This window comes from Benincasa hispida, chromosome 5 (assembly GCF_009727055.1).
Source record: "Benincasa hispida cultivar B227 chromosome 5, ASM972705v1, whole genome shotgun sequence".
NCBI lineage: Eukaryota > Viridiplantae > Streptophyta > Magnoliopsida > Cucurbitales > Cucurbitaceae > Benincasa > Benincasa hispida.
The window spans coordinates 6,882,523-6,908,357 of NC_052353.1; the positions used below are offsets into that span (position 1 = coordinate 6,882,523).

At 39.6% G+C, this 25,835-nt stretch overlaps 1 protein-coding gene across 5 annotated transcripts; it reads left to right on the forward strand.

Moving 5' to 3' along the window:
- Positions 1-15,132: 15,132 nt before the first annotated feature.
- On the forward strand, positions 15,133-25,788 carry LOC120077732 (DAR GTPase 3, chloroplastic). Of its 5 annotated transcripts, none has more exons than XR_005481831.1 (10): positions 15,133-15,748; positions 16,221-16,346; positions 16,527-16,664; positions 16,758-16,874; positions 23,394-23,537; positions 23,621-23,707; positions 24,281-24,396; positions 24,600-24,777; positions 25,011-25,068; positions 25,335-25,425. XR_005481831.1 is itself a non-coding variant. In XM_039031703.1 (10 exons), the coding sequence occupies exons 1-10, from the start codon at positions 15,719-15,721 to the stop codon at positions 25,456-25,458; spliced, it is 1,122 nt and encodes a 373-aa protein (XP_038887631.1). In that variant the 5' UTR covers positions 15,134-15,718; the 3' UTR covers positions 25,459-25,774. The 5 variants fall into 5 exon arrangements, 4 of the variants coding, with proteins under 4 accessions (XP_038887634.1, XP_038887633.1, XP_038887631.1 ...); XM_039031703.1 differs by having other exon boundaries at positions 15,134-15,748; positions 24,600-24,781; positions 25,335-25,774; XM_039031704.1 differs by having other exon boundaries at positions 15,136-15,748; positions 16,173-16,346; positions 24,600-24,781; positions 25,335-25,788.
- The last annotated feature ends 47 nt before the right edge of the window (positions 25,789-25,835 follow it).

Consider the following 25,835-nt stretch of genomic DNA (forward strand, 5'->3'; position numbering starts at 1 on the left):
GGGCTACTTATTGAGTATTTCATAATCATTCTTTCTTATGTTGTTGTTTCAGGTAAGGATAGAGATGCACCGACGATGACGCAACGAAATTCATGATCGAGCCACTGGGACTAGTTTTTACGCTTCCGCATCATGAAATTTAGAATTCTTATTTTACCCTAAATTTCTAGTTTTACTGTTTGAAACTTATTATGAAGGATTGTTACTTTTGTATTTTAATAGTCTTTACGAATTATGGGTACCTTATTATTGTTTTAAAAAATTTCATTTAATAAATTTCTTTTGAACTTCTCTTGTCTATCTAGCATTTATTTCAACATTACTGAGCGTCGTTTCAAATCCTATGCATGTATTTATTTTAGTAACGACCTAACCTAAGTCCTAGGGGGTCGGGTCATTACATCGACTCCTGCGGAAGTGGGAATATCTTTAGTTTAGAATAGAGATTCCAGTGTAAAAAGCCTCGGTCAGCAAGGAATTGCTACTAGGCTCTCTATCTTAAACTTCCATTAGCATTTGTACTTAACTTATTTATAAGAATGGAATTTCTTTCTCTATATCTATTCACTCTCTATGATTCACGCATGAGTAGCTAAATTAGTTGAATGGGTTGAGAAGCATTTAGCTAGCACAACGAGGGAATCTTCATTCTTTGCGAATATCTTGTTTACGTATGCTTCATTCGTCTATTAGAGATACTCGGGAGGGTAGTCTAAGGACAGGATCTAGACTTGGAAATGTCAGGTCAGAATCTAGGTTTGGAAAAACCAGATTAGAACGCATAAACGAGAGATAGGCACTTAGGGATGAGCACTATTTGTTATCAACACATTGCATGCATCTTAGCAATAAGATATGATTATATACACCTTGCTTTCACGTATTTGCATCAACGCATAGGACAAGAGTAGAGACTTAGGAATAAGCTCTATGGACATTTTGCATGCAACACTTGCGTCCTAGATTTAGGAGCATTGCATTTACATTGGAAAATGACTTGCTATGCATGGTAGTAACATGATCACATAGTCTGACGCATTCCCAAGTAATGCTAACTAAAGATCTTCTCAACTCGTTCATCGCATACTCATTGCATCTATCAACGCAACTTTCGTTTCTCAAATCCACCGCATTTATTTTATTTATTTTCAATCAACGCAACCAACAAACCAACCACCTCATTTATTTTATCGGTTACCGCAAAGTTTTATAAGAAAATTACCAACGCAAACTATTTTCACAAGTCCTTGTGATCGACCCTGGACTTACCAGGAAACTCAGAGGAATTTACACTTGAATTCCGCTGGGGAAACTTGAGTGCACAACATAATTCCATCAACGTGTATCAACCATATTCCCCACTTAATAAAATAATGCATCAAATTTTTGGCGCTGTTGCCGGGGACTACGACAAAATAGTTGTTAACGGTAATTTTTGTGAATTCTTTGCAAAACTCTCAATCTCTAGCGAACTACGACCCGGAGATTGAGATAACATTTCAAAGGAGACTATGAGACCGCCAACAGCAACCACAATTTGATAAAGAAGAGATGGCGGAGTAGCCTAGGAATGAAGCACCAAACAACAATAATGTCATGGAAAATCCGATTCTATTGGCAAACGATCGCAATAGGCTCATTAAGGACTATGCATCGCTAAACCCCTATGATTTCTCTCCGAGAATCATGAGGCCTGCCTTAGACGAAAGTAGATTTGAAATGAAACCGGTGATATTGCAGATGATCCAGGTTGCAAAACAATTCGGAGGAAGGCGTGGCGAGGATCCGCACGCCCATCTTCGAAGTTTTATTGAAATCTGCAATACTTTTGTAGTCCCGAATATCTCTGTTGAGGAGGTTCGACTAACGTTGTTCCCATTTTCTCTCTGTGATCAGGCTAGGAAATGGGCTTATCTCTCGAACCAGGAGAGATCACTTCTTGGGAGCAAGTGGTGGAGAAGTTTATGAAGAAGTATTTCCCACCTACCAAGAATGCGAGACGGAGGAAGCTTATTAAAAATTTTGAACAAGATATGGATGAATCGCTCAGCGATGCCTGAGTGAGGTTTAAAAGGTTGGCCCGAGATTCTCCGCATAATGGGCTGCCAGACTGCCTTCAAATGAAAATTTTCTACCACGGTTTGAATCCTGCTTCGCAGTCCACTGCCAATGCGGCAGCAGCTGGTGGTCTACTTGACAAGACTTATGATGAGGCGAAGAATATCCTGGATCGCATCTCCAAGAATCATAAAGACTGAAGGGGAAGCGACTAGAGATTAAGACTCAAAGATTCTGACGCAAATAATGGTATTATTGTCTCATTGCAAAACCAAATGACCGCAATGATGAATTTGATTCAAGGAATGACGATCAGCAGCCCAACACCGCAAGATGGGCAAATCAATGCAATAAGTTAAAACATCGCAAGGTGTGCGACTTGCGGTGATGGTCATGCGATGGTGGATTGTCCACAAAACCCACAGTCTGTATATTTTGTAAAGAACAACCCTCTTTTCCAACACTTATAACCCTGGGTGGAAAAACCACCCAAACTTTGCTTGGAAGAATCAACAACAAAATTTTCAATCTGTGGCACAAAAAGAAGGGCCACCAGGGTTCTTTCAATGCAGCAACAGTCAACAGAGTAACCAAGCAAGTAGCTCACAACAACCACGCAATCTTCTTCCCTAAGAAGGCCTATTGAAGTAATATATAGAGAAAAATGAGGCGGTGCTTCAAAAATCAGGGCTACGTCCATCCACAATCTTGAATTGCAAATGGGCCAGATTGCAAATGAGCTAAAAGTAGACCGCAAAAGGCGCTAACAAGTTTCAATTGATCTTCCATGCAACCCAGGGGTTCAGGTAAGGAGCAATGTCAGGTTGTGACATTGCGTAGTGGAAAGACTGTAAAGAGAGAGAAAAGAAGGAGCAGAACAGATCAACCTCCATCGCAGTTGAACCTGAGATTGCAGCAATGTAAGAAGAAGAAAAAAAGAAAATGAAGCAGTAGAACTTGAGGTTGCGTCAACCTCAATGTCAAATGAAACGAGAAACTGTGAAAGTCCAGTTACCACCTTTCCTTTAGAGGCTAAGAAAGAAGAAAAACGAAGAGGTACAGTACCAATGCTTCTTATCTATGTTAAAACAATTACATGTTAATATTCCTTTCAGTGAAGCGATTGAGGAAATGTCCTGCCTATGCCAAGTTTCTGAAGGATGTGGTAACCAAGAAAAGAGGCGCTTTGAAAATTTTCCATGGTGGCACTAACGCAAGGTTCCAAATCTATTATCCCACTGAAGATGAGTGATCTTAGGAGCTTCACTATTCCTTGCTCCATAGGAGGACTCTATATTTGGCAAGCCTTGTGTGACTTGGGGGCCAGCATAAATTTGATACTGCTGTCAATCTTTCGACAACTGAATGTGGGGCAACTTGTGGCCACATCCATGACTTCTTTAACTGGCCGACAGAACCCTGGTTCATCCCAGAGGGTAAGGTGAAGGACATGCTGATCACGATTGATAAATTTATTTTACCAGCTGACTTTATCATCTTAGATTATGAGGCCGATAAAGATGTGCCCATCGTTTTGGGGCGACCTTTCCTATCAATGGATCGTGCTCAAATTGATGTGCACAAGGGCGAGATCACTTTGAGCATAAACGAACAGAAGCTCAAATTTAATATAATTCGTGCCATGAAATTTCTTGATGAGGAAGACTTGCAAGATTCTGATGATGACATGAATTTGATTGAAAAAGAAAAGTCTGATGAAGAGTATGAAGAAGAGGATGTCGACGCATCCGTAGCTGCTTGCAATGTGATCTTAGCAAAAACAAACAAGGATGAAGAACCGATCGCAACACAAGAAGAAGAGCCGAAGGAAGAAAGAAAAATAATGCAACCTTCTCTCATGGAGCCACCAACCCTTGAACTAAAAACCCTACCAACACATCTGAAGTACACATTTCTGGGGTAGAATGAAAAGCTGCCAGTGATAATTTCCTCTGCACTTAATGCGGATCAAGAGAATCCGTTAATGAGCATTTTCAAAAAGCATGTGCGAGCAATCGGCTAGACGCTCGCTGATATCAGAGGAATTAGCCCCGCATACTGCATGCACCACATTCGTCTTGAGGAAAACCGCAAAGCAACCATTGAGAATCAACGCAGACTTAACCCTACGATGAAAGAGGTCGTCAAAAAAGAGATTATCAAGTGGCTGGATGCAGGCATTATCTATCCCATTGCAGATAGCACATGGGTCAGCCCCATGCAATATGTGCCGAAGAAAGGCGGAATGACGGTAGTCCCCAATGAGAACAATGAATTAATACCGCAGAGGACCATCACTGAACGGTGCATATGTATGAACTATCGCAAATTGAATGTGGCCACAAAGAAAGATCACTTCCCTCTGTCATTCATCGATCAAATGTTGGATAGATTAACAAGGAATGATTTTTACTGTTTCTTGGATGGATACGCTGGGTACAACCAGATCATGATAGCTCTTGAAGACCAAGACAAGACCACATTCACTTGCCCATATGGGACATTCGCTTTTCATCGCAAGCCGTTCGACCTCTGCAATGCGTCAAGCACGTTCCAGAGGTGCATGATGGTGATCTTTTCAAATTATCTTGAGGACTCAGTAGAAATATTTATGGATGACTTCTTCATTTATGGGAACACTTATGAAGTCTTCCTGGCCAATCTGGAGAAAATTCTAAAAAGATGTGAAGAGACAAACCTATTGCTCAACTGGGAAAAATGTCACTTCATGGTGACAGAGGGTATAGTGTTGGGACACAAGGTCACTCGAGAAGGGTTGGAGGTGGACAAAGCAATGAGTGACGCAATTGAAAAGCTTCCACCTCCAACCAACGTGAAGGCAGTACGAAGCTTCTTGGGGCATGCTGGATTCTACAGAAGATTCGTCAAAGACTTTTCTAAGATAACAAGACCATTGAGTACATTACTAGAGGCAGACAGAAAGTTTGAATTTGACAACAATTGCCTCAACGTATTTCAAATTTTAAAGGATACGCTAATTACCACACCCATCTTAATTACTCCGGATTGGACACTGCCGTTCGAAATCATGTGCGACGCAAGCGGGTATGCGATGAGAGCCACATTTGTGCAAAATAAGAAAACAATTTTGCACCTCATCGCATATACGAGTAAAACTCTGAACCCTGCTCAAATTAATTATACCACCACTGAAAAAGAGCTTCTGACTATGATCTTTGCATTGAAAAAATTTTGGGCATACTTGTTGGGAACCAAGGTACTCATTCATACTGATCACTCGACAATCAAATATTTGATGACAAAGAAAGACGTAAAGCCAAGATTGATCAAATGGGTTCTCCTCCTTCAAGAATTTGATATCGAGATAATTGATCGAAAGGGGACAGAGAATCAAGTTGCAGATCACTTGTTCAGACTGGAAAATCCTGAGGTTGACCATAATGAATTTGAAGTGAGTGTCGTGTTCCCGGACGAGCAACTGTTTCGCATAGAAGAACTGTCTTGGTATGCAGACATCGTTAATTATTTGTCTGTGAACAATTTCCTAAAGATTACACCTACCATCAATAGAAGAAGCTAAAAAGTGAATGTAGACACTATTACTGGGATGAGTCGAATCTGTATAAAAGAGGTGCAGACCAAATCATTCGATTATGCGTTCCAGATGTTGTGCAACAACGCATATTATCGCAATGCCACGATTCGCCATATGGAGGGAACTTTGGTGGACAACGTACTGAAACCAAAGTTTACAAAGTGGATTCTTCTGGCCTTCGTTATTTAAGGATGTTGCTGGCTACACAATGAAATGTGATCGGTGTTAGCGCACTGGTAACATTTCATGGAAGAATGTAATGTCGATGAATACTATCTTGAAGCTGGAACTATGGAGGATTTATTTCATGGGACCATTCCCTCCTTCAAACGGTAAGCACTATATTCTATTAGCCGTTGACTATGTCTCTAAGCTGGTAGAGGCAATTGCATGCGCCGCAACTGATGCGGTAGTAGTCTCCCAGTTCCTGAAGAAAAATATTTTCACGCATTTTGGCACTCCCCATGCCATCATAAGTAATGAAGGACCACACGTTGTCAACCACAATATAAAGGAGCTGTTGTGTAAGTACAATATCCTCCATAAAGTGGCCACCGCATACCATCCGCATACAAATGGCCAAGCTGAAGTGTCCAATTGGGAAATTAAATTGATACTTGAGAAGGTAGTCAAACCATCACGAAAGGATTGGGCAATGAAGCTTGATAAAGCATTATGGGCATACCGGATCGCATTTAAAACACCTATAGGTATGTCCCCTTATGCATTGGTATTCGAAAAAGCGTGTCACTTACCCTTGGAGCTGGAATATAAAGCATTGTGGGCGGTCAAGAAACTAAATTTTTATCTAAAGAAAGTAGGAGAAGCACGAAAACTGCAGCTGGTCGAGGTAGAAGAATGGAAGATCAACGCATATGAGAATTCGAAGATTTATAAAGAGCACACCAAGTGTTGGCATGATAAACGCATATGCGCTAGAAACTTCTAAATCGGGCAGAAGGTCTTACTCTTCAACTCAAGATTGCATATAAAACCCAAACCCTAATTACTTCAAGTAAGAGTAAGTAATGTTATTTTTTCTAATGAGCTAAATGAAGCCATGCCTTCGGAAGGGTAAAAGAAGGAAGCAAGAAGAAATAGGCTCTTAGGTAGCTAATTGTAAAAGTAGGACAAAACTCGGCAAGGCAGTGAACTATGATGATCAAGTTGTTCATACATACTAGTATTATTTAATATGAACAAAGTTAATATCAGAGTAGCACAGCGAGAGCATAGTAAAAAGGGGGAAGAAGAAAGAAAAGAAGAAGGTTGTAAAGTTTACGATCAAAGAATGTTATGAAACTCTAGTTATAAGTAAGTCCAAGCAAATTTCGAGGACGAATATTCTTTTAGGGGGGAAGAATTTGTAAAACCCAAACCCTAATTACTTCAAGTAAGAGTAAGTAAAGTTATGTCTTCTAATGAGCTAAATGAAGCCATGCCTTAGGAAGGGTAGAAGAAGGAAGCAAGAAGAAATAGGCTCTTGGGTAGCTAAGTGTAAAAGTAGAACAAAACTTGACAAGGCTAAGGAAGGTCATGTTTAATGATGGAATGCATAATAAGCATATGAATGAGACCATGCCATCTAATAAGGTGTAGTGCTGAAATAATATTGTGAGTGAAGTTAGAAAAAGGAGTTTTGCTAAATTCTAGCATTCATCACCAATAGTGAGCCAAGTGGCACAAGGAGGATTCATGCTGGATTTTGGGCGGTAATATAAACAAGAAGGTCGAATTCATTGGGTTGGTTTGGACAAATTACTTAGGCTATTTGTGTAATTTCAGTGGCATTCGAAAGCTCTGTATGTCTATTTTCTATGGCTGGGCTGCTGGAAGGAAAACTCGTCGGAATAAGACCGAAGGGGCAAAATAAAAATGATGGGTTCGTTTCTCAAGTGAATTTAGGCCATCAGTGAAGAATTGAAACTTCAAGACGAATTACGAAGCGTTTTGAGCTAAAAATTTGAGGTAATATTTAACTCAGTTATGAACAACTTTGTAGAATGGAACTTTTTAGGATGAGGCCTGGAAATCGAGTTATATAATTTTGTAGTTTGAATTAGAAATTGTTGAACAAGCAGGCAGTTGCTTGAATTGAGGCCAACGATGAAGTTTTGAATCTCTATATTAAACGGTGAGGAATTTTAAGCTTAAATTTTAAGGTAATGTTGATAACTCAATTCTAAACATGTTTGTAGAAGGAAGTTTTTTTAAAAGACGTCTGGATTTTGAGTTATGAATTTTTAAATTTGTAACAGAGAATATGTATATAAGCAAACAGCTGCTTGGGAGGAACAAGCAAACAGCTCACCGTGGAGATTATAGCGAGATTTTGGTGATGAGGATCTCGCTAATAAAGGAAATCTCCCTAATTTTGTGATAAGGATCTTGCTCTAGAAGGGAATCTCGTTAGAAATTAGGCTGAGAATCGCTGGTAAGGTGAGTATCGGTGGTATCGCTGATCTCGCTCTAGAGGATCTCGCTGGTATCGCTCTAGAGGATCTCGTCGATCTCGTTCTAGAGGATCTCGCTAGTATCGCTCTAGAGGATCTCGCTGATATCGCTTTAGAGGATCTCGCTGACCTCGCTCATGGGGATCTCGCTAATAAAGTTGTCTTTGTTGATGAAACTTCTATTAATAAATGAATTGATTGAGGTATTTTATTAAGAATTCTAAGTAGTTTAACCGGGAATTATGTCCTTTCAGGCCAAGAGGAGCTAGGAGAGACGTATAATCCATTAAGAGGCCAATGAGCTGTGAGTGACCATATGATGACTTACTATTTTAATGGTTTAGAAACTATGATTTCTTTGAAAATATTTCTCATGCTAAGTGTTTAAATGATGTGCCAAGCAACATATTTGTGAAACTGTTTCTCATGCTAAGTAAAGCATGTTTTCCATGGAATTGACATGATTTAGATATGTTATCTTGTTTAAATACTTTCAGTATGTTTAAGTAACTCCATTTTTATGAACCAATATGATGGATGAACTAGTATGATGATTTGAGCACTAAGCTTTAGTGTTCATCTAAATGTTTATGACTAGTTATATGACGGATACTGAAGGACAATGAGAAGGTATCCTAAGGATATTGAAGGACAATGAGAAGGTATCCTTTCAACTAGATGTTTATGACTAGTTATATGACGGATATTGAAGGACAATGAGAAGGTGTCCTAAGGATACTGAAGGACAATGAGAAGGTATCCTAGTCAAGTACCTAAGGTATGACGGTACTCAGTTATAACCATGTGCACGTAGGTAATACGACGTCGAGGGATTGAGCAAAAGGGTTCTCCCCGACTAAGGTTGGCATTGAAAGTTAGATTTGATAGTTCACTCTCAACTAAGGATAAAGGTAGTCATATCTTCTTCTAGGCTAGAAGGATAGTATGGAATTGCTAATGCCTATGAATGTTTATCCATGCATGATGTTACTAATGTATGAGTTTTTCCAAGTATGTTTTCCATATCTAATGCATGCTAATAGTTTTACAATCTAGTTCAACATGATTTAAGCCAACTTATTTTGCAAAGTAGGAAGCATGCGTTAGGGTTAGAGCTAAGGTCGTATGAAGCTTGATGTACTATGCTTTAAATACCTACGATTGTCAAAGTATATGCGTTAGTATTCCTAGATATACTGAAAGGGATACTGAAGGTATGGAAGGTATCCTAAAGAGTTTCCTATGCTATATTTGAGAACTATTCTTTAAATGCTTTTCGAGAACTTGATAGCTTGAGTGAGCCGGATACCAAAGGTAAGGAAGGAATCTGAGTAAATGTACTTAAGGTGTTGACGGTACATAGAAAACTCCATGAGCACGTAGACAAGTCTGAATGAGAGGTGGAGGTATGGGTCTCTTAGCCGATAATAGACGTTGGGAGCTAGAGCGATGCATGCTTGTTCTCAACTGAGAAGTAATGATGTTAAGGTGGTTTTAAAGGTTTTATGTACACATTTGCTTGGTATGCTCTAGTTTCAGTATTATATTCTCAAGCTTTCGATTTTAAGCATGAGATTTATATTTTTATTAAGTCACTCATTGGGCTTCTAGCTCACGTTTTCGAATGTTTTTCTTTTTCAGGTAGTGGTCAGTTCCCAAAGGACTATTCTGCTGCTGCTCTGCCACTCAAAGAAACAGGTTGAAGGAAGCGTAATTGAAGACCTGTATTAGTTAGTACACATGTGTCTGTCTAGTGACTAGTACTCTTGATGAGGCTCACTAGGTTGTAATATCCATGTGTAAACAATGCTGCGAAACCTTGTGTTGTAAATGTATTAAGTTCTGAGTTAATATGTATATATTCAGGGTTTGAGTATTATTTAACAGGTAATAGGTAATAAGTGCCAGTAAAAGGGTTGGTAACTGCTGCAGTCACCATTCCGTCCAGGTTAAGAGGGTAATCTAGTGCGAGGTATGTCAATGCGGCTCTTCCGAGGAAAATTAAAATTAGGCTGGTCCAGTCCCTTCATCATCAAAGAGGTATTTCCACATAGTGCAGTGGAACTAATCACTCAGGACAATAGTTGAACATTTAAAGTTAATGGACAACGAATTAAAGCATATTGCGGAGGAGATTTTCAGCCAGAAACAGCCTCCGTAAAGTTGAAAAACCCAGACTATCCTTTACTCAACTCTTGAACATTTAAATCTTTGTCACGTGACTACTATTTGTGTTTTACTTATCTTTCTCTAAAAAAAAAATTTGTTGTTTTGTTTTGAAATCATTTGACCATTTCTTTGTCTATTTACAAGGATTAAGGCACAGGATTGCAGAGATACTACAAGAAGAAGCAAACATTCTGATTCCATCACCGCAATCCACAGAAGCAAAGATCGCCGTAGGGATGGATGTATCAATACTCAATGCGGGCGACAGCGTAAAGTTTGGGGGTGTACTCTTCCTTATCTTTATTTCAAATTTTGCGCTATCATATTGCATTTTAATTTTCAAAGTTTTATCACCGCATCCTCCCTGATTACCGTAATCATTTGCCGAGTAGATAAATTTAGTAGTTTACCGCATGTTGTTCTTCACCAAGTATGATTTCAATGATGAAAAATATGCTTCTATCTCTTTCGTCTATACTAGAGTCAACTTAAATATTCAGATAGTCACCTCATGAAATATTTCTAGAAGTTAGGAGTTGCTAGCTTTCTTTCAAACTCTCTTTACAACGCATTCTATGACTATCACATGACTTATTTTAATTTCTTTTGGCGATGAGGACATTGCTATATTTTAGATTTGGGGGCGAGGTATTTATTTTCAACCTTGCTATTTTCTGTTTTTTCTTACAAAAAAGAAAAAAAAATTAACAACTCCACTGTCAACGAAATGGGGAACCCATATTGATAAGATTTAAGTTGTGAAAGGCACTTACCCGTAGTTTAATGTCCGCATAACACACGTGGGGGCAAGCCAAAACAAAAGTAAGTCACAAGGATCAACGCATAAATAAATGACCGCAATTCCACTGCCAAGTTGGTATGAGTTTAGTTTGAGAAAGAGTGCATTGCTCGTAGTTGGATTGCATGATACCCGTGGGGGCAAGCCAAAATAAATCATACGATGTTCTAGAATTAAGTAAAATCCTTTTGAAAGATAAGTTTGCAATCCCTAAGTCTTAGAAGTATTTTAGGAAGAGATTTGAATAAGACTTAAGAAAATTCTTGCATATAGGATTTGAACGAAGTATCATTGAGAAATCTAAGGAAAGAACTTTGCGGCTAACTTGCTAAAGAAATCCTTAGTTTATGCTTGAGAACAAGCATTGTTTAAATTTGAGGGTGTGATAACGGGCAGAAATGCACGTTATCACAGTGCTAAATCCTTAAACAATGTTGGATTGCGTTGCTGAAATATATTAAATTGCGTCCATTAAGCATAAATTCTATAATATTTTGGTCGCATGCGTCCAATGCATTAGAGCAGTTGATCTTTATATTTTTGTGCAGAATAATGCGTTAACGCAATGCAAAGAATGCGATCATAGGAATACATTGGTCGAGCGCAACTTCACCGTAAGACTTTACTTGAACGTGCTCGCAAACATTCACCCAAGAAGAATCACTGCAACATGGTGGACGCATCTAGACGAAAGGACAATTAAGATCGATGGGACAGAAAGCTGACGACAGACGGATCCAAATTAAGTTGACAGCCGATAACTGTCACAAAGTACATCTAGCTTTATCGGTGACAATTATCCGACACATTAGTCAGGAATTAAAGTTGTCCCATCTGTACAACCAGGAGAGAGAAGCCGCCTTTCACCTTTGATGCCCTATAAATACCAAGTTCATTCTTCAGAGAAGGGGTTAAGCAGTCGATTATTTCATTATTTTACAAGTTCGCGTCTCTGTCCATAGTCTTCTTTCATTTTAAGGTGGATGTGAGGAAGAAGGTGTGTCGGTAGATCGTTTCGGTGAGCTTGGGAAAGCATCGGAAGCTCCAAGACAGAGAAAGGGCCGACTCCTGTGGAAGCGGGAATATCTTTAGTTCAGAATAGTGATTCTAGTGTAAAAAGCCTTGGTCAGCAAAGAATTGCTACTAGGCTCTCTACCTTAAACTTCCATTAGCATTTGTACTTAACTTATTTATAAGAATGGAATTTCTTTCTCTATATCTGTTCACTCTATGTGATTCACGCATGAGTAGCTAAATTAGTTGAATGGGTTGAAAAGCATTTAGCTAGCACAACGAGGGAATCTTCATTCTTTGTGATTATCTTGTTTATATATGCTTCATTCGTCTATTAGAGATACTTGGAAGGGTAGTCTAAGGATAGGATCTAGACTTGGGAAGGTCAGGTCAGAATCTAGGTTTGGGAAAACCAGATTAGAACGCATAAACGAAAGATAGGCGTAGGGATGAGCACTATTTGTTATCAACACATCGCAGGCATCTTAGCAATAAGATATGATTGTATGCGGTCACCTTCCTTTCATGCATTTGCATCAACGCATAGGACAAGAGTAAAGACTTAGGAATAAGCTCTATGGACATTTTGCATGCAACACTCGCATCCTAGATTTAAGAGTATCGCATTTACATTGGAAAATGACTTGCTATGCATGGTAGTAACATGATCACATAGTCTGACGCATTCTCAAGTAACGTTAGCTAAAGATCTTCTCAACTCATTCATCGCATACTCATTGCATCTATCAACGCAACTTTCGTTTCTCAAATCCGCCGCATTTTTTTTTAATTTATTTTCAATCAACGCAACCAACATACCAACCACCTTATTTATTTTACCGGTTACTGCAAAGTTTCATAAGAAAATTATTAACGCAAACTATTTTCACAAGTCCCTGTGATCGACCCTGGACTTACCAGGAAACTCAGAGGAATTTACACTTGAATTTCGCTGGGGTAACTTGAGTGCACAACGTAATTCCATCAACGCATATCATCCATATTCTCCACTTAATAAAATAACGCATCACCGATCTATCTTTACCCTTACCTGAAAAAAAAAACATGAAAGGAGAATGATGAGTATAAAAGTATACTCAATAAGCGGCCCACTACTGGATCCACTCAGTGATTTGTTAGCCTTTCCATTGGGACAGAAGTGCACAAGGGCATCATAGGCGTAGGCGTAGGCATAGGCATAGGCATAATGGGCGAACCCGAAGGCACACTTTCATAAGTAGTGAACCCAAAGGGCACAATCATAAACATAAGTGGTGGTCCCAAAAGGATACCGTACATAAGCATAGGGTGTGGGCCCGAAGGCTCACAACATGCGATGTGCATAGCCCAATGGCAACACTAATAGTCACTGTAATCTCATACAGACACAAACATTCATCCAACATCATAAATCATGCTAAGATTACATAACTGCTCACGATTCATCCATCCATATACAGACATACAAGATATTTCATTCCAAACAGAACCAAAGGTAAGCATGCTTAAGTTCAAGGGCAAACCGTTAGTAAACCGCTTACTTAAGTTTGACACAACGAGGAAAATCCAAAACAAGCACGAAAACAACAAAACCCACACACTCGAACGATCTCCCAACACTCCAGATGAACCGTTCAACCTGGCCACACAATTATAACAACAGTTTGACATAAAACACAGTAGCATAACCCAACCTACAAAAGCATTGAAACTGCATTCACTTACCTAAGGATACCGAACTGCCCCAACGAACTTTCCCTTTACCTGGCAGCTTCCTTCACCACTACTAGATTCTGAAATCAATCACCAAAAGAAGAAAATTTCGGGGGTAAGGATAGCTTTGGCCCAAAACAACTGATGAAAAAGGGTTACCAAAAGAACCAGAAACTCACTCCCAAACTGGAAGGTCGGACAGAACCAATCCCGATCCAGTGACAACCGGAACTATCCGTGTCAGGACTGGTGGACGACGCTTGGATTGGGCTGATGGCTGGTGAACTCGGCAGGGCACAACTAAAGGAAATGGAAGCTGAGTGACGAGTGATGCTGTCCTGCGCGGGCAAGCGGGTGGGAAATTTGGGTCGTTACACACATGTTGTTCGTAATATCGGTTGGGTCAAATGTTGTTTTTTCCCAAAAATTACATCTTGCTCCTTAAGTCCCACTAATTCTTTAATGAACAATTGTTTTACGATCTAATCACTAAACCAAGTCCCTTTTGGACCAATGAGAGGATGTGGCCCTTTGTTCAAGACCTGACTTCAGTATTTAAAAGAACAACCTTTCTAGTATCCCTAAATTGGGTAGGTGTGAATTCTGTCTTGCACTCTATGTCCCCAACTATCTACCTTACCTCTGAAATAAGAGGCTTATTGAGCCGACGCTATTGAGCCAACCCTTACCTACGCAAATCTAAGAATAATCCCGAATAAACAGGAGTTCATAATTATCTCAGGATTAAGGTTGAGTTACCTAGGTCATCGACAATCAGTCTTAAACAGTAAACAACGTTATAAAGTAAGAGTGACTTATTTCTTGGTCCGATCTTATGCAAACTCATTGCATAGGACGCCCTCGCTCCTCATGTCACTACATGAATGAATCAGGATCACTTCGTTTATAGCACTTTACAACAAATTATAACAACTACAGAGTGGGTCGCATCCAATAGTATTACCAGAATAAAACACCCAACCTTATTCATATATTATAGACTGTTTTGGCTATTTACTCGAACTTGATCCATCTTTATGTTGCTACATAAAGTTCAAGTATTCATATAATAACCATAGATTTTTAGTTTATTAGATTTAGTCTTTACAAGTGCAATTTACATGTTTAATCACAGTTTTATTGAATAAATGTCAATAACATCTTTATTGATAATAGAAAATGTTTAAAATTACAAACTGCGAGTTTTAAGGCATGCAACCCAACATAACGGAGCTTTTATTAAACAAAATTAAATGAAAAGACAGTATCGAAATAAAATAAAAATTAATTAAAAATAGGAGAACATCCATACATACAATACAATGTAATCTTTTGTGTTCAATGGGCGCGTAGCTTTGCCACTTGAAAAAGGATAAGATGATATTCTTTTTGGTTTGAAGGTATCAAGTTTTGCTAATACGCAAAAGCTCAAGCTGAAAGCTTCACATTCCAATTCCCATGGAAATGAGAGTCCTCCACCACCATTCCCGTCTTCCTCATTCATTCCTCTCCTCTCTTCCTCAAATCTAACTCCTTTCTTCCAAATTCACACTCCTCTTCTTAAGACCTCCCTTCGTCGGCACCACCGTTTTCCCATAAACTCAGTTTCACAGAACCCATTTCAATCCAGCGAATCGATTCCTAAAACCCCAGAAAAGCCACAGCCTAGAACTCTTTTCCCAAGTGGGTTCAAGCGCCTGGAGATTAAAGTGCCCTGTGTGGTGCCCCAATTAGATGCAGCAGAGGTTTTGAGCGGTGGTGATGCTTTGGATTTGATCGACAGGGCGGTGTCCAAGTGGGTTGGTATCGTGGTGCTCAATAGCGGCGAAGGCGGTGGCGGTAAACTCTACGAAGCCGCTTGTAAATTGAAGTCGGTGGTCGGAGACCGCGCTTATTTGTTGATAGCTGAGCGTGTCGACATTGCGACTGCCGTTAATGCCAGTGGAGTTGTCCTCTCTGATCAAGGTTGTATTAAGTAAAATTTCTCTCATTCTATTTCCGTCGAATCGAATTTTCAATTGTATCTTCTATTAAATGAAGTTTTAACTTTAGCAAAATTCCTTTTATAAAGGCTCCTGCCTGACGGGAGGCATTCAGTCTGGATTATGATGCATAGGATATATGAATTTTAAAAACTTAAAAACTTATTAGCGAAGAAATATTATTTTACCAAAAACTCCCTCTTTGCCTTGTTTGTACAACGAATCGAGGAAAAAATTGAGAAAATAAGTGAAATTGTTTAGTGATGAGGCTAAGGAGTTAATCTATATCAAAATTGCATTGAGCTACTGCTAGTTGAGATATAGTCGAGCTTGTAACTTTCATACCTTATCTGCGCTTGTACAACTAATTTGTTCTAAAATACTCGAATGGTCTTCGTATGGTTAAGCATTGACACTCACTGCAACTGCAAGCAATGAGTCTTCTTCATATTCAGCTCTCAGGGCTCTGCCTCCCCACCGCTCCTGCAATCTCGCCCCACCTTTTTTACTGCCGAAGCGGACCATCCCCATCGTCTCTCTCGCCTTCAACTTCTCTTTCTTCGTCGCACCCCACAATTCAGGTAACACACATTCAAATCGCCTTCTCATTTTTCAATTCATTCCATAAATTTTGGGTGCTATCTTTTTCTTTAGTTTCATTCTCTTATACTGCTTACGCCTTACACAATTGTTCTTGTTTTTTTAGAGAACTTATTTTTAGTAGTAATTGAACCAAGTTGTGAAATTGCACAATGTTTTAGATTGTAGGTGGAAAAACATCAAATTTCTTTGGAGATTTGAGCCCCAAAGGTACATCTAACAGCGACCTACTTGAGGGAGATTGGGTTGATTTTGAAGCTGATCTTTATTACTGGACAAATACATTGCGTCCTGTTCAGGTATGCTAAAATTCTTTCTGGTATAGAAAATAAGGCAAGTTTGTTGATGCATATGCTAAAGAACATATACATTTTTTGCTGGCAACTCGGTAGTGGTATCCTGGCCATATAGCAAAAACAGAAAAAGAGCTGAAGCATCAACTAAAGCTGATGGATGTTGTGATAGAAGTTCGAGATGCTAGAATACCCTTGTCTACAAGTCACCCACAGGTTTTGCATCCAAGTTCTTATTTTGTTCATTCCATTCATTATACTCTTGATTCACCATTTCTTTTTAATGTGTTTATATTATTGAAGTGTTTAGGAGATTGGACATGACTGTTCTCAGTTCTTAATTGGATTAGTATACATTCATAACTATTACTACCCTCACTATATTGTCATAGAAGTAACGAAAAATCTGAAGGCTGTAAGTTTTTGGGCTAAGGTCTGAGTGAGGTTAGGAAAAGGAAAATTGGTGGGTGTGGGGGAGGGGGCCTGGGTAGTTTAGTAGATAATGGCTGTGGTTTTTATTGAAAAATAAAGGGTAGAAGAAAGAAAACCGAATTTACGTGGAAAACCCTAGGTCAGGGAGAAAAAACCATGATAGAGAATTTTTATTAATTTTGATACATCTTACACAGTACCCAACCACAGATATAAATAACCACACGTTAGAAACCCTAAAATTGTAGACACCAAGTAAAAGACAAAAATGCTCTTAGGGCTAAAACAACATTTTTCAACACTCCCCCTCAAATTGGGGCGTAGATATCAATAAGACCCAACTTGCTAACACAGGTGTTGAAAATCTGTCTTGGTAATCATTTAGTGAGAACATCAACAATTTGTTGACTCGACGGAACATAGGGAATACAAATTTTGCTAGTTTCTCTTTGATGAAGTGCCGGTCAATCTCCACATGTTTGGTTCTATCGTGTTGGACAGGATTGTTGGCGATATTAATGGTAGCCTTATTATCGTAGTAAAGTTTCATGGGACCATGGCTTTCATGATGAAGATCCGTCAAAACCTTTTTCAATCAAATTTCTTCACAAATTCCTAGGCTCATAGCTCTATATTCAGCTTCAGCGCTACTTCTAGCAACGACACCTTGCTTCTTACTCCGCCAGGTAACCAAATTTCCCCACACAAACGTACAGTATCCCGAAGTGGACTTTCTATCTGTAACAGAACCTGCCCAGTCTGAGTCTGTGTAGGCCTCAATGCATCTTTTGTCATGCTTCTTGAACACTAAGCCTTTTCTAGGAGTAGACTTCAAATATCTCAGAATCCATGTAACAGCCTCCATGTGTCTCTCATAAGGAGCTTGCATATGATATATTAAGTCTTGTATGCGAAAGATAAATCAATTTCCCCACAAGACGTTGATACCTTTCTTTGTTTATGGGGACATCTTTGACAGACTCTACCAGATTGCTATTAACTTCCACGGGCGTGTCTACAGGTTTTGCACCCAGTCATTCTTGTTTCTTTCAACAAGTTCAGAGTGTACTTCCTCTGAGAAACGGAGATCTCTTCTTTTGATCTTGCTACTTCCATCCCAAGAAAATATCTCAAGTTGCCAAGATCTTTGTTCTCAAACTCATCTGCCATCCTCTGTTTCAACCTGTCAATCTCAACTGAATCGTCGCCTGACAAGATGATATCATCAACATAGACAATCAGAACAACCACCTTCCCTGATGTCGATCTCTTAGTGAACAAGGTATGATTAGAATGCCCCTGAACAAATCCCTGAGACTTAACGAAAGTAGTGAATCTCTCGAACCAAGCTCTAGGAGACTACTTTAGGCCACATAGAGATTTCTTTAATTTGCAAACTCGATTATCAAACCGTGCATCAAAACCTGGGGGGGGCTCATATAGACCTCTTCTTCTAACTTACCATTCAGAAAAGCATTTTTTACATCCAGCTGATGTAAGGGCCAGTCTTTGTTAACAGCAACTGAGAGAAGAACTCAAATCGTGTTAAGTTTTGCCACTAGAGAGTAGATTTCTGAGTAATCCACCCCATATGTCTGAGTAAACCTTTTTGTAACCAGCCTGGCCTTGTATCTATCGACAGTCCCATCAGATTTGTATTTGACAGTGAACACCCACTTGCACCCACGGTTTTATGGCCTTTAGGAAGAACGATCAGATCTCAAGTTCTATTTGTCTCAAGTGCATGCATTTCCTCCATAATCGCGGCTCGCCATTCAGGAACTTCCATGGCCTTATGCACATCGCCTGGTATCATCACAGTATCCAGGTTGGTAGTAAAGGCCTTAAATCTCGAAGATAAATTACTGTAGGATAAGAAGCTTTTCATAGAATGTTTGGTACAGGACCTAGTTCCTTTTCGTGAGGCAATTGGCAAATCAAGGGTAGCATCATACTCACCAGTTTCTTCAACCTGTTTATCTGACTAGACTGTTGCACGTTTTCAGTTTCCTGTATATCACCTAATAACTCATTATCATCACCAATCTTGACTTCGTCAGAGTCCATTACATCACCTTCAACCACATCACCCCCAACACACTCATTACCATCAGGAACAGAGGTACCTTGAGCTGGTTCCGGTTCTGACTCTTGGACAACTTCCGGTGGAGCAACAAGGGGAACTATTTCCTTTCTAAGATTCTTTCTGTAGTAGGTTATCCAGGGCACCTGTTTCGTAGGAAGGACAGGGTCATTTGTTTTAGGGATAGGCTCAAGAAAAAGATCTATAGGAACAGAATAGGTGGATGTGTTAGCCTCTTCATTAGCGGTCTCCCCCTGAAGAGGACTAACGGGAAAAAAGGGTTTGTCTTCAAGAAAAGTAGCATCCATGGTGACAAAGTACTTCCGAGAGGAAGGCTGAAAACACTTGTAGCTCCGTTGATGAATGGGATACCCAACAAACACACACTTTTGGGCCCGAGGAACAAACTTACTCTGGTGAGGACCATGACTATGAACAAAGACGGTACATCCAAACAGCTTAAGGGGAACATTCGGGAAAAGACGAGTGACGAAAATGACTCTTTAAAACACTCGAGGAGTATTTGGAATTTAAGCATACGGGAGGGCATTCGATTGATGAGATGAGCTGCACTAAGTATAGCATCCCCCCATAGATACGAAAGTAAGGACGCAGGGATCAAGAGAGATCGGGCTACTTCAATGAGGTGGTGGTTTTCCACTTAGCCACCCCATTTTGCTGAGAGGTATAAGCACAGGAATTCTGATGGACGATGCCCTTCGAAGTCAAAAACTCACGAAGGGACTGATTAACAAACTCTCATCCATTGTCACTTCGAAGAATGGCGATTTTAGTTTTGAACTGAGTTTCGAACGATAGTGTAGAATTGTTGGAACATCGTCGTCACTTCAGATTTGTCAGTAAGGAGAAACACCCATGTAAGACGGGTGTGATCGTCAATAAAGGTGAACCGTTTACCGAACACAGTCGTGACATTAGATGGACCCCAAACATCACTATGTATCAAATGGAAAGGTTGGAAGGTTTATAAGGTTGAGAAGTAAAAGAGACCCTGGGCTGCTTTGCACGAATACAAACATTACAAGATAAAGAAGACACATTCACATTACAAACTAAATGGGGAAACAAGTATTTCATATATTGAAAGCTTGGATGTCCAAGACGAAAGTGCCATAATAAATAGTTAGTCTCATAAACAGTAAGAGGAGATAACAAGCTAGTCCTAGACAAACTCCTAGAAGAAGCATCATCAAAAAGGAAATAGAGCTCCCTATCATGTCGGGCAGTGTCAATCGTCCTCCCCGAGCTCAGGTCCTGAAACAAAACATCATCTAGTGAGAAACAAAATATCATCTAGTGAGAAAACAACTTTGCAGTTCAAATCTCAGGTTATTTTACTTATTGATAGCAAATTGTAAGAGATCTTCGATACATGCAAAACATTCTATAAAACCAGCCCCTGAATTAAAGACAAGTGACATTTCCAAGCAACAGGAGCAAAGGACCCATCTGCGATTCGTATTCTCTCATTTCCAACGCTTGGATAATAGGAGATGAATTGATCAGATGATCCAGTTAAATGATCAGTTGCTCTCGAGTCAAGAATCCACGATTCATCCCCCTCAATAAAGAAACTAAAGGGCTGAGGAGTATCTGATTGAACAATATTTCCGATCCCAATTGTACCTGGATCAACAGAACTAGTTGGCATTGAGGAGCACCATCAACAACTTTCACCTAACGAGGGCTCGACTGGATTTAGACTTGTCATTCGGAGGGCGCCGCTTGCCATTTGGTGGACAACCGTGTAATTTCTAGCATTGGTATTTTGTGTGCCACGGTTTCTTCCAGTGCTCACAGACTGGAGGAGATTTTCCATTCTACTTGGCACTCTCGGATCCAGAGGACTTGACCCCAAACGCAACAAAGTCCATATTAGAAGCAACTGTACCATTCATAGCACTTGTTCTATCCTCTTCTAATCTGACTTCGAGCACACCTCCATTAGGGACGACTTCGGTCTTTGTCCCAAAATCCGGCTCCGGACAGTGTCAAATCTCAAGTTCAAGCCAGCCAGGAAATCATAGGCACGATCAACTTCCTCAATCTTCGAATACTGGGACTTTGTCAACTAGGCAATTCCAGACAACTTCACGACACAGGTCCATTTCTTGCCATAATAGTGACAGTTTATTGAAACAGGACATTACATCCATGATCCCTTGCTTGCACTCATGTACTTGTTTCTGCAATATATAAAGTCGTAAAGCGCTCTGTCTTTTCGAAGACAGTTTCTGGACAGCTTCCCAAATATCCTGAGCAGAGGCTTTCCAATTTGAGGTTCTATGTTGTTTATCAGAATTGAGCGGAGGAGGGAATTCTCCCCCTTCCATATACGCTCCTGAGGGTCCCCAGGGTTCGGTCTTGGTATCTCCCAGTCAGATACCCAAACTTATGCCGTCCTTCAAGGATCATTCTAACAGATTGAGATAAAGAGAAATAATTCTGGCCATTAAGTTTTTCTCCGATGGTTATCGCTGCAGAGTTTCCCACAGAACAAGACATAATATTCGTAATAGGTAAAATAGGGTAAGTAGCTACCGGGGTTTCCGAACATAACAGAAGGCCAGAATACAAATCTGAATGGGAATCAGTTGGATGACTTGCCGTGGATCTTAAGGCTGCCCCGAGTGCGGAAATCTGTTGCTGCAAATTAGCCAACTGTTGTTGAAATCCAATGGTCCCGCCATAACCCACTGACTCGACTTGAAACAGAGTAGGCATGGGATGCTTCTCCCCATAGGCCCCTGAAAAAGATGTTTTGGCAGGCATGGAAGAAGCATGAACCAGCTGGACAAAAGATTGGATCGGTTGAACCAGCGGTTGGCTTGATGAACCAGGCAGATACGTGGCTGGGTAGGTTGAAGGAGGCAGCGCTGAAACCTGGAAGCCGCCGGGAATTGCTATAGAGTTGGCGGCTGATCCCAGCGCCGGCGGGGCTTGAACGACCGGCTGATCGGCTGTCAAAACCCCGATCGGCGAAGCTTGAATGATCGGGTGAGAAGGAGACCGCCTGATCGACTGTCCAAGTTGATATTGCTGCACGATCGAAGGGATGGGGCCGACTGGAATTCTTGGCACTGGTTGGTGCTGCGCGAACGAGAAGCCGACTGGCTAGGGCACGGCGGAGGACAAACCAAGGCTGGGCAGCTACTTTTGCTCCAAACGTCTGTGGATGAATCTGCATTGGGCCAAGAAGGGACCGAAGGTAATGATTGATAACAACCCTAATTTCAGCATTATGTGAATTTTCCGCCGGAGTCTCATCACCTAAGGTTGATGATTGAATTTCTTCTATGCCAGCTAAGGTTTCATCAGCTTGCTTTGTACCATATTGAAAAATAAAGGGTAGAAGAAAGAAAACTGAATTTACGTGGAAAACCCTAGGTCAGGGAGAAAAAACCACGATAGAGAATTTTTATTAATTTTGATACATCTTACACAATATCCAACCACAAATATAAATAGCCACACGTCAGAAACCCTAAAACTGTAGACATCAAGTAAAAGACAAAAATGCCCTTAAGGCTAAAACAGCATTTTTCAACAGTTTTTGTGCGGATCAAAGAGGGTTGTTCGTTGGGAATGGTAAAGTTAAAGTGCAATTAGGATAGCAGCGCGTTGAACAAGAGGTGCTGCGGGAGGGAGATTTGATAAAGAGCTTGAAAGAGAGGGAGGGCTTCTCTGTATTATTACTATAGTCGTGCTTTTAGAGCTTTTCGGTGGCAATCGAAGGAAGAGGTGCTAGATGGAACACTATGCTGGAGGAAGACACTTTGTTTGAAGCTTCTAGAATACCTGAAGCTCTAGTACGTGTGTACTATAAAGAGAAGACAAAGAAATGAGTTGTTATGAAAAAGAGAAAAAGCTCTCCGCACACATTGTCTGAGAGTAAAAGAATGCATTTAAAGCAATGTATAACAATGTGTGAACTGCTTAGAAGATATATACAACAAAGTAATAAGGAAAAGGGGTAAAGATACACACAATTAGCACGATAACAGGGACTGCAGTGAAATTTAACAAAATTGTAGATATAGTTCAACAACTATTAGAGTTGCTTTAACTCGTTGCATTTTAGTGTATGCTACACTGATATTTTTACTAAAGGCTGAAGTGCTTTTTATTTCATCACTCAAAGATTATCTGACCATAATCTTTTCTTTTATTTATAATTTATTCATCATTTTCATGATTAGATGGATGCATGGCTTGGTAATAGGAGAAGAATATTGGTATTGAATAGAGAAGATATGATATCTTCAGCAGATCGGAATGCTTGGGCAGCTTATTTTACGAGACAGGGAATAAAAGTAGTATTTTCGAATGGGCAACTTGGAATGGTATCTAAACAAGCGATTTTCTTTCTGAACATTTGGAGTTTGACATTGTAATAGTCGATAATGTTCTCATGTGGCAACTGTAGGGCACAATGAAGCTAGGGCGGTTGGCCAAGACATTAGCGGCAGATGTCAATGTCAAACGTAGAGCAAAAGGACTACTTCCTCGCGCGGTTAGTTACATGAGTTCACTAAATTCTAATGCTTAAGCTTGTTTTTAAGGTTTTTATGTCTAGAATTCTTTCTATGCCAAATCATCTGCACATCATAAATGATTTTTGTTCTATTTTAATATAAACAGACGTATAGAAGCATCAAAAGACATTTAGCCTTGAGCCTGAGTGAATCATTGAAGAAGATTATTTGGATAACTGCTTAAGGCACCATGTGGCCGCTATTTAATATTTTTCTGTGCTTTAGCAATAAGTGAAAATTATGGGGCTGTATTGGGTTTATCCTTAATAGTTAATAGTAAATCAGAATTAGAGCGCTTTTATTTTCTAAATTATTTGCTAATTTTTCTATTGAAGATATTTGTCTGAATTGGAGCGCTTCTATTTTCTCAATCTAGGTGTTTAATTATCTTGTACTTGTTTCTTGTTTCATGTGACATTTTATTTTGAAAATTAGCATTTTTTTATTATATCAATTAAAAGTTTTATTTCATTAAAAAAAAAAAAAAGTTAATAGTAGGTCAGAAGTATTTTCAGGACGTGCCCTAACCAACCTTAGTGATTATTGTATAGGTTCGTGCTGGAATAGTTGGATATCCTAATGTTGGAAAATCGTCTCTGATCAACCGCTTGCTGAAACGACGAATGTGTCCAGCAGCTCCAAGACCAGGTGTCACCAGAGAATTGAAGTATGATACCCCCAATTTTTTTAATTTTATTTTTGTTTATCTCAATAATATTGACTAAGATGTAAAAGCTGGGAATGAGGGAGATGATCCGTTGTAAAGCCATTTTCATTGCTTTTTGAGAGATGGCATGGAATTTTCTTCCGAGTAGGATTCAGTGAGTTCTTTGATTAAACCGTCTCCTTATTGCCATTCTCTTGTAAAAGGTGGGTCCGTTTTGGCAAAGATCTTGAGTTGCTTGATTCTCCTGGTATTATACCAATGCGGATTAGTGACCAGACAGCTGCAATAAAGCTTGCTATCTGCGATGACATTGGAGAGAGGTCCTACAATGCTGCTGATGTTGCTGCCATCCTTGTACAGATTCTTACCAAGCTTCCGTCAGTAGGTACCATGCAAATATTTTGATCTCATGAAAATTTAAAGAGTACAAGTATCTCTCTTGGTGGGACTGAAATATTTCCTGCACTATTGCGTGGTAGTCAAATCATTTATGTTCACTGAGTTGACTCATTGCTTGATGGAAAACTGTCACGTTTCAGGATGTTCACTTTTACCTGCTACAACGGTCTGTTTATAACTGTTGATGTGTGACACTAGCTTTTGCAAATCTTCAGGTATAGAATCACTTCAAAAGCGATACAAAGTTGATGCAAGCGGTCAATGTGGTCACATGTACGTTATCATATGTTGGTCAATAATTTTTCATTTCTAGATTAGTATTATTATTATTATTTTACGCTTGAAGGATCCTGATTACTAGATAAGAAAATCTCTACCTCTCTTTACTCTCCTTCCACCTTGTCTCAACCTTGGGTTAAGTTTAAGTTCTTTCTTTTGCCTGTGGATGGAATTTTCGACTCAATACTCTATCTGTATGAAAAACGAGTACATATTTGCAGTCTAACAATAAATAATTCCTAGTAAATTGATGGTGACAGATTTATTCAAAAGTTAGCACTCCAACTGTTCAACGGGGACAGTCATCAAGCAGCTTTCCGCATCTTATCAGATTTTCGCAAAGGAAAGTTTGGTTGGACTGCTTTGGAGAGGCCTCCCAGATAATACTGTTGGATGATTGTTTCTTGGAGAATTTCAGCTTTTCTCTTATACAACTTTTATAAATGCTAAAGGCCACCTGGTGGAGAATTAGAAGCAGATTCATGATGCTTATTGCTTTCAACTTGCGGAGTTGCGGGAACCACAAAACTGGAGGTCCTTGATCATGAATGGCAAGGAGTGTCACTAATATGTGAAGCCATTTTAATCATGTAATATATGTTTTTATATTACTCGTGTAATTAAAACTATCTTTTTGGTTAACCTACATTTGTATCCCAAATAAATTCTGTAGTGCTTAACTATATATCTCTTTGCAGCTGTTCCTGTGTTGCACATTGTATATTGTATACGCGTTTTATAATTCTGGAAAAAAAGATGGA